The sequence below is a fragment of the Equus przewalskii genome, chromosome 13 (genome assembly GCF_037783145.1).
Source record: "Equus przewalskii isolate Varuska chromosome 13, EquPr2, whole genome shotgun sequence".
NCBI classification, from domain to species: Eukaryota; Metazoa; Chordata; class Mammalia; order Perissodactyla; family Equidae; genus Equus; species Equus przewalskii.
Window position 1 is genome coordinate 91,505,309 of NC_091843.1, and position 12,714 is coordinate 91,518,022.

Genomic DNA, 12,714 nt, shown 5'->3' on the forward strand with positions numbered 1-12,714 from the left:
ACAGGGAAAAAAAGGGCCCAAGTCCTGGGCAAGAGAAAGCTGGTAGGCTCAAAGAACTCTCAGGTACCAATGAGGCTACAAAAAGTGGTAGGGAATACAGTCAGTTAACGAGGGAGCAGGAGCCAATCGCGTAGGACCCTGCAGGCCAGAACCACAAACGCACAGGACGATTCGACTCCAAGAGCCAGGGGAGCAGCTGGAAGGTTTCAAGCAGGGCAAGTCATGACCTGAGTTGCATTTTTAAAGATCACCTTGGACGCTATGTGGAAAACTAACCCAGGGAAGCAGCAGAAGGAAGCCAGCAGACCAGCTGACCAGCTACTCCAGCAGACGGGGTGACACAAGGTGGTAGAGGCAGCAGCAGCGGACACGGGAGGAGGGGCGGGACCTGAGACACTGTCTGGTAGGACCAACGGGATTTTCTGAAGGACTGAAGGGTATGGTCAACAGCTAGAGAGAAACAAAGCACAAGGCGTCTGATGTGTTAGATGATAGGACCGGGGTGAACACATCTCCCGTCTGATTCTGATTCTTGTTATAACGTTAATTTTGTAATATTCTAAAACATCTTTATATCCCATAAGTTCTCATCACTTTCCTATCCACAGTTCCTTTTGTGCTGTAAACGGCATCATTTATGAAGCTGTTACCATGTGCCAGGCACCTTTCTAAATACGTCCCATGACTCATTTCATCTGTGCGCTCAGTCTCCACAATCGTCTGCAGTAGCTGCTATTATTATTCCATTTTATAATAAATCACATTTTACAGATGAGAAAACTGAGGTACTGACAGCTCAAGCAATTTGCTAGCGGTCAAATTACTACAAAATGGAGCCAGGAATCTAACTGCAGCCGACGACGCCTGAACCTGCATGATTTCCAAGTGCAATTCAATTTCCTTCCAAGTTAAGAACTTTATAAACTGAGAACAAGGCATGAAAATAAAGATAAAAAATACAAAAGCATAAACGAAAATAAAGATAAAAAATACAAAAGCATAAACAACGATGAAACCTTAGTATATTCATAGGAAAAGGGGCAGAACACGCTCCGACACCGTGACAGTCATCATGACTGGAGGAAGAATTAAGATAACTATTCTACTTAATCATGTATTCTATGATACATGAATTTAACTCTGCATTAAGTTTATCACTTTTTTAAAAAGGTTAATTTTAAGTGTCCCCTAAGACTCCAAGAAAAAAAGTCTCTACACTGGGTAATTATTAAGCAAATCACAAGTGGCAAAGAGCCACAGGGGTGGCCTAGGGGTAAAGAAAGGAAGCAACGACGGTGAACGGCACCAGGTGCACCTCCCGAAGGCCAGGCCCCAGGGAGGAGGTGGAGGGACGCGCACAGGGGACCAGCGCCCGAGTCCGATCAGCTGCGCCAGGCAGAGTCCACCCGCCCAAGGTCAAAGGTGCCCTTGCCGGTGGCTGGGCCTCGGGGAGGCGATTCCAGTCCCTAAGCAGGTTTCCTCATCTGCAGGAGGGGAATGACTGTAACAGCACCCCTTCCCACAGAGCTGTAGGGAAGCTTAAGACCACGCGTCACGGGGCAGGGGCTCCCGGCAGCCCCAGCACAGCAACTGCATGGGGGAAATGAGATCGTACATGAACATATACAGACACATTTAACATCTTTCGATCGAGACGCCCTAGGTCTACAATGCTCCTCAAACACCAGCACTCGGAACCTGGAGCTCGTGGGGCCCACTCCCAGAATTTGACTTCATACCTGTTGGGAAGACCTGAGAATTTGCATTTCCAGTGAGTTCTCAGGTGACACTGAAGGTCCCTAGGGACCACACTTGGAGAACCACTCCTCTACGACAGTGGCTTTCACCCGAGATGAGCAAGAGATCGCTGTGGGTCCCCGGAGAACCACACAAGCCAAGCCCGCCCTGGAGAGTCTGATTAAGCAGGGAGCTCTGGATGGGACCCCAGCATCTTTGCTGGGGGCTCCCTTCAATCGTCGTCTCTAAAGCTCCTCACATGAGTCAATACACGTCCGGGCGGGAAGCCGCAGCCCTGAAGAACACCAACAGCACGGAACTCGCGGGCTGACTGACAGCGGTGAGCGGGCGCCCGGCCCCCGCGGGGGAGCGCAGGCAGAACACTCACCCCGACACTCTGCCGATGCCCGTGATGATGCCGCCTGCCGGGACCTCCTCATCACCATACAGCTGGTACCCTGCAAACTGGGAGAGCTCCAGAAAGGGAGACCTGGATGGAAGAAAGGACGGTGCTCCAATTAATGTCACTTTAAAAAATCATATTTAAACAGTTACATGTGGAAAAGGAAAAGATTTTTTTCTTTAATGGGGCAATGTTTCAAATATGCATGTTGTACACAAAATCCACAAAAAGAATATCTCAGACAAAATCCAATTTTTAAATAAATAAAAATTTAGTGGATTTTTACGGTATAGCCATAGAACAGAACTCTAGGTACTCATTTTAAAAGAAGTTGTACAACTGTGTTTATTAACATAGAAAGAACAGCACTGACACTTATGCGGCACTTACCACGTGCCAGACTGTCTTCTAGGAGCCACGGAAACTCTCGTTTATTCCTCAGAACAACTTCTGGGGGGACCCTATCACGATCCCCACTGACCACTGAGGAGCCTGCGCAGACAGCAAGCCACCGTCCGAGGCCATCGCGAGGCAGCGGCAGAGCCGGGAGGCAGCACGCAGTCTGGCCCAGGCCCCGGCCCCGGCTCTCAGCCACTGCGTGATTCTCCCTCGCTCACTTCAATGCTCACGGCACGTGAGGCAGGAAAAGGGGGTGATGAACACCACATGCAGTCTGATCCCACTTTTCTTTTAAAGTACGTCTAACACACAGCGTACAAGGACCTGCCCCAGGCGTGGACGGGGTTTGTGTCCAGGCTGGCGCATGTGCACGTCGTAAGAAGGCACCTGTGAGGCTGAATTTCCCCCTCTAACTGGTCTTGCTGCCTCCAGCCCTGCTGCCCAGTCTGCTGACGACACAGCAGCCAGAATAAGTGATGAAACACAGTCAGCTAGGTCTAACAGTCTCCCGATCAAAGGCCGGCACAGCCTCCCCATTTCCTTCAGAGCAGAAGCCAAACTCTTACCCCGCCCACGAGGCCTGCCGACATCTGACCCCAGCCCCTGCTCCTCTTCTCACTCGCACCACTCGGGCCTCCAGGCTCCTTCAGCTGTCTGGTACACTCCTGCCTCAGGCCCTTTGCACTGGCCATTCTCTGCCTGCAGCACTCTTTCTGCCGATCTTTACAGGGCCCTCTCGATTCCCTCCTTCGAATCCTCGCCCCAACGTCACCACCTCACTGAGGCCTATCCTAACCGCCTCACTTAGAGCCACACAGAGACCCCATCTTCCTCTCCCTACTCTGGTCACCTTTTCTTTCCCCGTGACAGTTGCCACCTTCTGACCTGCCGTCTCCTCTACAACTCGGACCATTCATCTTCGGCCCCGCATGCTGCTGCAACGCACCTCCACCATGGCAGGGCTCTGGGCCCCGGGTTCCCTGCTGTGCCACCGGCACCCGGATCTGGCCTGACACGCGGGCGCCTCGCACCAACATCTGTCCTTCTCACAAGAACCAGGATGTAAGACCATTAGCCACAGCCCCGCGGAGGACAGCCCCGCGGACAGCACCGACCCTGGGTCGAGGAGCCCGTCGACTCGTTCTCTGGGCAACAGCTTTCCTCTCGATCTGTGGCGCGCTCGGGCTTTCTCCCCTCCTCCTGCGACAAAAACACCTCAGGTTAGACCACACCCACACGAGGGAAGGACTCCCACTCAACGAGACGCCAGAGAAACCAGCGCTTAGCCCAAAATACGGAACTTTTTAAACGTTTCAGGTGAGAAATGGCTAAGTTTTCAGATCATTCAATTTGCAAGCTGCCAATTTTCTGAAGTAAATAAAGAACCTGCAGTTTTTTAAATCCATCTCTCCCTGACCGCACAGTACGTCACGCATTTCCTACACTCAGTAGCAGAGAGCTAAGGAAACAGCGCAGCACATTCCTGGGACGCCCCGTCCCCACCACTCCCTCCAGCCCCACGCTCCTCACCAGGCCCGCAGGCGCCACGTGGCATCTGAAAAACGCCTACGTCACTGCACAGGCGGAGAGCATCACTTTAGAAATGGCTCCACGACAAGCACAGCAAAACTCAGCTACGGAGCCGCGAGCGACCATAACTTCTGAGGCCCCGAATGGGTGACGGGGACAGCCACACACGGCTGTCCCAAGTCCCTCTATGAGATCCTGACTCACTGTCCGCAGCGTTTCCTGCTAATCACAGGCACTGAAGAGTCGGGGTTCCCAGTGGGGCTACTGGAGGTGACGGCGCCCATCTCGGGCCCTGGAAGGTGACCCGGGCACGTCCACACCCGCTCGCTCCCAGCACACCAGGGAACAGGTCAGAAGAGGGTCAGATTGGGCCTGAGCGTGTTTATCGTCACCGCTGCCCCAGAATTCCAGCTGAGTGGGCTCCCTGTCAACTGCGGGGTTCAGCTATTCGAGATAGACGCTCCTTTTCCAGGTGAGAAAGTAAGTTCTTTCCATTTTAAACAAGCTTCCTAGTACAGCCATATTTTCAAATCAGGGCTGCCTCCTGATTCCTAAGGGGAGTTTCTTTTTCTGAAAAAGTCCACGGCACATTTTTAAGATTAAATCTGCCGTAAGGTTACCAAGAAAACCATATCATACATCTAATCTTCTTTTAAAATAAAGACAATTCCAGGAAGGAAGGACTTAGTTTTATAAGATGGTGTGAATTAAGTCAAACAGCTACTCTCTTTTCTCCCAACCACAGGGAACTCAAAGCTCCCCGCTGAGGTGGGTTTAGGGGAGTGGTGGGTGGTGGGCGGGGGGTGAGGAGGGGGGAGGAGGGGAGCGGAGTGGAGCAGGAGAGGAGAAGGAGGCAGGGGTTCCAAAGGGGCAGAGGGAGCTTCTGAGACCAGCAGGTCCACCATCTTGACTGCACTGGTGGATTCATGAGACTACACATATGTTGAAACTCAAACCATACGCTTTAGATAATTCAATTTGTTGTATGTCAGTTACATCTTAATAAAGCTGTACAAAAATAAATATTAAAACAGAGGAAGATTGGCATGGATGTTAGCTCAGGGTGAATCTTACTCAGGAAAAAAAATAATAAGATAAATAAATACTAAAAGAAAAATGAACCTAAGACCCTAAGGCCGCCCACCCTCAGCAGGTGCTCAGTGCTAGAGGCCACTTCATCTCTTCTTACTCAAACCCACTGGTTGGAATGTCCAAGGGAACAGTGACTTCATCAGAACAAATTAAAGAGTCACTGCTCCTCTACAAGCATATTCTCATTTCAGCCAGCGTCCTGGTTCTTTTTCGGGAGACAATGCCTTACTCCAAAATGCCTTCAAGAGTATCATTCCAGTCACCTTCCTGAGAAGCCGATCAGCAGGATATTCTGCCCCTCCAATCATACCCACAGGCAAAACTCACGTCACTTTCTAACACTATTTCCCCACACTAGAACAGGGGTTCAAGAGCTGCCTGGTCAAAAAGAATGACAAATGCCCACGAACCCTCCTCCTCACATAGCCCCAGGGAGAGAGGGGACGGTGAGAGTGGTCTAGCCAGGATAACTCACATCACGGCTCCCCCTGCCGTGCTCCTTCTCCCGTTCCTGAAAGCAGCACTGCCACCACCAGGAAGTTTCAGCAGCTGCCAGTCACAGCATCCTGAAGGCCTGCATGAACATGGGTCCAGGCTGGCATGGGCACCACAACCCCAGGACACAGTGAGGGGCCAAGGCACGAACACGGGACTCAAGTGAACCAACCAGAATTTTCTGGGTTGGAGATGAAAGGATAGCTCTTCCCTTCAGACTGTCAACTGTGACGAGGTCATCCCTGGCCTGCGAGCCCCCAGCGCCTCACCCCCGGGAGAAGCCTGAAGAGTGAGGTCCGCACACACACACGCATCCTGAGATGAGTCGGGGGGCAGAGAGAGTCCTGGGGGTGGTAGAGCCTGGGGTCCAGTCAATCACGTCTTGTAACCATGGATACAAGAACCACTAAATGCTGCTTTCTGCATTAAACAAGGTAGACATGGATCTCTGTGACTCAAAACCAAAGAGACCAAATATAGCCATTTTCAAAATAATATTCTTAATATACTACAAGCACCTAATGTACAAGGAGCTCTATGAGGCTTATCACCTTCATTTTTCAAAATTCTCCCCAATACCCTCACGGGTAGAGTGGGAGCAATTATTGCCGTCTGACAGGCCTTCACTTCAACGGGCCACACAGTGAGAGCCAAATCCGTTTGCTCATGTCATGGTAATTTTTAGAGGATTTCATTGATTCTGACACTAAACCACAATAGTAAAAAAGACAGAGACCAAGATACTCCAAACAGGTTTATTTTCTGGTCTTTTCAATTAATTTTGCTTAATCTATTAAGTCAGAGAAGACAGAACTGCATGTGTGGAGTGAATAATGCCTCTCACGCACAGACCCACTCCTAAGCGTCAAGCTGTGGAGGAGGTGCTAGCGTTTACAGGAGGGATGAAACACCTGGGCCAGCGTCGCTCAACTACGAGACTAACAAACCCGTCCCGCCCACCGCTCTCAAAATTCTGCAAAGAACCAAAAGGCTGCACCGATTCTTCCCCAAGACACCACACAGACGAACTGACAACCTGAGCGGTCTCTGTCCACCTGCCACTAATCAGCGACCTGGCCTCCATCCTTCAAGTCCTCAGAGAAAACAACACGAATGACACTTTCACCTGAACTAAGAGAGACCGTCAGATGCCTCCAACCATCTGCCCGACGCCCTCTCCAGGGTGTCCTCTGCACGCCGTGAGTGCACCTAAGGATGCAGCGACTCCACAGCCACAGGTTTTCAGACAACACAGAGCCTGTGACGAGGACACGGGGCAGAATTCTTCTTAAATGAAGGAGATGAAATTCATCCAGACCCTCCAAAATTACGTACTTGTAACATATTAAAAATCTTATTTTGAAAATGGCCTTTAGTTTCAAGTCACTCGGCCTCCTAAAGTAAACTGTCATTTACACCAATCGTGGCGCCACAGAACACAATGTGGTATTTGTTTACACACTGATACTGTATGTTCCTCCCTAGACCACAATCTCTTCCAAATTCCAAAAGAATGTCTATTATGTCCACAGTTTAAAAACAGAAAATGACAATTTACAAAGTTTTTAGGAAATCCCATTTAATTATCAACAAATCCATACATAAGTTATTTGCAAATTATATAACACAGCAGAAAATGCATAATTATGTAAAATTTAGTATATGGTATGAACATGACTAATGAACAGACAATGTTTCAGTTGCTTCAAGGAAAACAAACATTTCAGTGTGATGCTGTGGCTGAAGTAAAAGATTAAGAAACAACAGTTAAAAATTGATGAATTTGAATTTCTACTTTTCCCCAAATAGAGGCAGTGCCACATGAGCAAAAACACTGGGGAAGTAATGGGGAAAAATAAAATGTATGCATACGAAAAAATGCCATCTCGAAGAGCCAAAAGCTTGATGCTACTTGTTTTCCCTAAGAGCGGTCTCTATAAAGGGGTGTCTTAGAGAACAAGGAACAAACACATGCTTACCGAGCCTGATCCTCTGCGCTCGCTCGTGCAGCTGACCGACCAGGGCTCTCATCTGCTCGTAGTTCTCCTAGGAGAGGAACAGAGGGCGGGAGGGGAGTCACATTAGAAAGCAACTACCTGTTTTACCAAAATTGGGTGAAGGAGAACATCATGACGTGCCAGGCCCCTGTGGTCTCCGCGCTGGCCCCACCCTACGTTGTAGGGAAGATTAATTCCTGCCACTGCCTCTGCTCAGTCCTTCACCATCGCCCCCTCTCTGGCCCATCACCCCCTCTCTGGCCCATCGCCCCCTCTCTGGCCCATCGCCCCCTCTCTGGCCCATCCGCCCAAACCTGGCCCCTCCTAAGGCCTGACTCGTGCCCCATCTCATCTCCAACACCATTTCCGGCTGCTCCTACTCATTTTAACTCTTCCTTCCTTAAACATCTACTGAACTTAACTGATCTCTATTTGTCTCCCTATTTTAAGGAATATAAGCCTTCTGAGGGTTGGAATGCCACCTTATTTTTTCCATCCTGTCAATCACTATCCTGAGGAGATTCCAACCAATGCAGGAAGGCTTACTGACAAATTACACCTGAAAACAAAGCCCAGGGGAAAAAATGGATCCTATTTTATGTTTAAAAAGGAACAGAACTTGGAGTAACGTCAACATCATGGTGGAGTGAGCTCTCCCCCCTAAAATACAACAAGAAGGACACTCATAAACCAACAGAGGACATTCACACCACACGAAAGACGTCTGAGAGACCCATGCAGCCACCCGTCTGCAAGTGGAGGTGCTGGATCCCCGGGGAAGTGGAAGGAGGTAAGGGGATCTCCTCTCCCTCCCCCAGTGGCAAGGACCCTGGGCTCCAGACCACGCGTGGCTCTGAGAGGAGGGGGGTAGGAGTGGCCCTCTGTGGGAACACCTTTGTTCTCCAAGTTCCCTCACGGCCCGTGGGAAAGCCCCACAAAGAGGTGGCTAAGCTATTGCGGGTGACTTCATCATGCTAGTACACCAGGAGAGCAGACAGTGAGGGCAGAGCAAGAACATCCCCAGGATCACACAGGTGAAAGAAAGCACCCCTCTGCCTGCCCAGTGCTCCAGTTCAGCCAAGTGGCCAGAGCGCCCACACAGACAGAAAAGCCACGGCTGTGAGTGAGCAAGCGGCGGATCGCAGTGGGCTCAGAACACACAGCTCCTGACGCCCCACTCAGTGGGGGCAGGTGGAAACTGCGACCATTTACCATCACCATGCAGCGGTACAAATCCACGCTATCGAACAGTATGAAAAAATATATTAAATCTCCAGAATGGGCCGGCCCAGTGGTGCAGCAGTTAAGTGCACATGTTCCACTTTGGCAGCCTGGGGATCGCCGGTTTGGATCCTGGGTGCGGATATAGCACCACTTGCCACACCAGGCTGTAGCAGGCATCCCATGTATAAAGTAGAGGAAGGTGGGCACGGATGTGAGCTCAGGGCCAGTCTTCCTCAGCAAAAAGAGGAGGATTTCCAGCAGTTAGCTCAGGGCTAGTCTTCCTCAAAAAATAAAAAAAAAAGACTCATAGCAACTGTGAGTCAACATTAAATCTCCAGACCAGAAGGAAAAGGACAAGCACCCAGAAATTAATCCTGAAGGCACGGGAATTTATAATCTAAATGACAGAGAATTTAAAACAGCTATCTTAAAAAAATCAACGAGTTACAAGAAAATACAGATAGACCGTTCAATGAAATCAGGAATTCTTCACGAAAGAGATTGAAACTATAAAGAAAAACCAACCAGAAATGTGGGAGATGAAAAACACTATGAATGAGAGAAAGAAAAATCTGGACCCCCTGCGTAATAGAGTAGATATTATGGAGGAGTGAATCAGCAGTCTGGAGGACAGAAATATAGACATGTTCCAGATGGAGGAGAGAGAACTAAGACTAAAGAGAAATGAAGAAATTCTCCAAGAAATATCGGACTCAATTGGGAAATGCAACATAAGGATTACAGGCATTCCAGAGGGAGAAGAGAAGGAGAATGGAGCAGAAAGCTTGTTCACAGAAATGATAGCATAGAACTTCCCAAACCTGGGGAAGGAGCTGGAAATACAAGTGACAGAAGCCAATAGATCTCCTCACTATATCAATGTAAAAAGACCTACTGCAAGGCATATAGTAGTGAAACTGGCAAAAGTCAATGACAAAGAGAAAACACTAAGGGCAGCAAGGCAGAAGAAAATAACTTACCAAGGAACCCCTATCACGCTTTCAGTGGATTTCTCAGAAGAAACCTTACTGGCTAGGAGAGAGTGGAATAAGATATTCAATATTCTGAAAGACAAACACTTTCAGCCAAGACTACTCTTATCCAGTGAAAATATCCTTCAGATATGATGGAGAAATAAAAACTTTCCCAGATAAAAAAAAAACTGAGGGAGTTCATCGCCACAAAATACCACCCTACAAGAAATGCTCAAGAAGGCTCTCATACCTGGGAAACAAAAAAAAGGAGCTAGAAAGCCTCAAGCAAGGAGATAAGTAGGTAGGAAAAATCAGAAAACTGCAGCTATCAGATCAGGTTAGCAAACACTTAATTATAAGATTAAAGATAAAGGGAAGGAAAACACCAAAAATAAATATAATCTCGTCATTTTTAACCACAAACTCAGAACACAAGATGGAATAAGTTGTGACAACAATAACTTAGAAGGGGAAGAGGTGGGGGATGGAATCAGCTGAGTCTAAGGAAATAAGAGGCTATCAGAAAACAGACTATGTCATCTACGAGATTTTTATATACAAACCTGATGGTAACCACTAAACAAACAATGAGAACAGAGACAGAAATTATAAACAAAGAGAAAACTAAGAAAATCACCATAGAAAACTACCTAACTGAATTGGCAGTCCAAAACACACAGGACGAGAAACAAAGGAAATGCAGAAGAACTGGAAAACGAGAGATACAATGGCAGCATTAAGCCCTCATATATCAATAATCACTCTAAATGTAAATGGAGTGAATTCTCCAATACGAAGACACAGAATGGAGAGATGGATTAAAGAACAAGGCCCAACAATATGCTGCCTCCAGGAAACACATCTCAGCTACAAAGACAAACACAGGCTCTGAGTGAGGGGATGGAAGACGATACTCCAAGCTAACAGTGAACAAAAGAAAAGAAGCATCGCCATACTTATATCAGACAAAGTAGACTTCAAAACAAAGTAGGCAAAGAGAGACCAAGGGGGCAGTATATAATGGTAAAAGGGACACTCCACCAAGAAGACATAACACTTATATGTGCACCCAACACAGGAAGAGCAAAGTACATACAGCAACTATTAACAAAACTAAAAGAGATATCAACAACAATACAATAACAGAAGGGGACCTCAACACCCCACTAACCAATGGACAGATCATCCAGACAGAGAGTCAATAAGGAAATAGTGGATTTAAATGAAAACCCAGACCAGATGGACTTTATAGATATTTAGAGAACACTCCATCCAAAAACAGCAGAATACACATTCTTCTCAAGTGCACATGGGGACATTCTCAAGGATAGACCATACGTTGGGAAACAAGGAAAGCCTCAACAAATTAAAGAAGACTGAAATCATATCAAGCATCTTTTCCAACCACAATACTATGAAACTAGAAAATGAAAATAAACTACAAGAAAAAATCTGGGAAAGGGACAAAGATGTGGAAACTAAACAACATGCTACTGAACAACCAACAGATCACTGAAGAAATTAAAAGGAGAAATCAAAAGATATCTGGAGACAAAGAAAAATGAAAATACACCAGACCAATTCATATAGGATGCAGCAAAAGTGGCCCTAAGAGGGACATTCATAGCAATACAGGCCCACCTTAACAAACGAGAAAAATCTCAAATAAGCACTCTTAAACTACACCTAACAGAATTAGAAAAAGAAGAAACACAGTCCAAAGTCAGCAGAAGGAGGGAAATAATAAAAATTAGAGCAGAAAAAAATGAAATTGAAACAAAAAAGAGTAGAAAGTATCAATGAAACAAAGAGCTGGTTCTTTGAGAAGATAAACAAAAGTGACAAACCCTTAGCTAGACTAAGAAAAAAAGAGAGAAGCCTCAAATAGATAAATTAGAAATGAAAGAGGAGAAATTACAAAGGATACCACAGAAACACAAAGGACTATAAGAGAATACAATGAAAAACTATATGCCAACAAATTGGACAATCTAGAAGAAATGGATAAATTCTTAGACTCATACTACCTCCCAAAACTGAATCAATAAGAACCAGAGAATCTGAATAGACCAATCGCTCGTAAAGAGATTGAAACAGTAATCAAGAACCTCCCAAAAAACAAAAGTCCAGGACCAGATGGCTTCTCTGAAGAATTCTACCAAACATTCGAAGAAGATTTCATACCCATCCTTCTCAAACTATTCCAAAAAACCGAGGAAGACAGAATGCTTCCTAACACATTCTATGAGGTCAACATCACCCTGATACCAAAGCCAGACAAATAGGACACAAAGAAGGAAAATTACAGGCCAATATCACTGATAAACATAGATGCAAAACTCCTCAACAAAATACTGGCAAACTGAATACAGCAACACATTAAAAAGGTGATACACCATGATCAAGTGGGATTCATACCAGGGACACGGGGATGGTTCACCATCCACAAATCAATGTGATACACTACATTAACAATATGAGGAATAAAAACCCCATGATCATCTCAATAGACACAGAGAAAGCATTTGATAAGATCCAACATCCATTTATGATAAAAACCCTCAACAAAATGGGTATAGAAGGAAAGTACCTCAACATAATAAAGGCCATATATGACAAACCCACAGCCAACATCATACTCAGTGGGGAAAAACTGAACACCATCCCTCTGAGAACAGGAACGAGACAAGGGTGTCCACTCTCACCACTCTTATTCAACATAGTACTAGAGGTTTTGGCCAAAGCAATTAGGCAAGAAGAAAAAATAAAAGGAATCCAAACAGACAATGAAGAAGTGAAACTCTCAGGGCTGGCCTGGTGGCACAGTAGTTAATTTTGCGCATTCCACTTCAGCAGCCCAGGG

The 12,714-nt window shown here is 46.8% G+C and overlaps 1 protein-coding gene across 2 annotated transcripts in view; it reads right to left on the reverse strand.

The window, feature by feature from the left end:
* Positions 1–12,714, reverse strand: part of MCCC2 (methylcrotonyl-CoA carboxylase subunit 2) — a 63,222-nt gene that overhangs the window by 44,671 nt on the left and 5,837 nt on the right. For both annotated transcript variants that reach the window (XM_070569879.1, XM_070569880.1), the window contains exons 2-4: positions 7,636–7,702; positions 3,655–3,739; positions 2,126–2,227 (exon numbers count right to left, since the gene is read on the reverse strand). In XM_070569879.1, the coding sequence (XP_070425980.1) occupies positions 2,126–2,227; positions 3,655–3,739; positions 7,636–7,702 (254 nt within the window). The remainder of the gene's footprint in view (positions 1–2,125; positions 2,228–3,654; positions 3,740–7,635; positions 7,703–12,714) is intronic.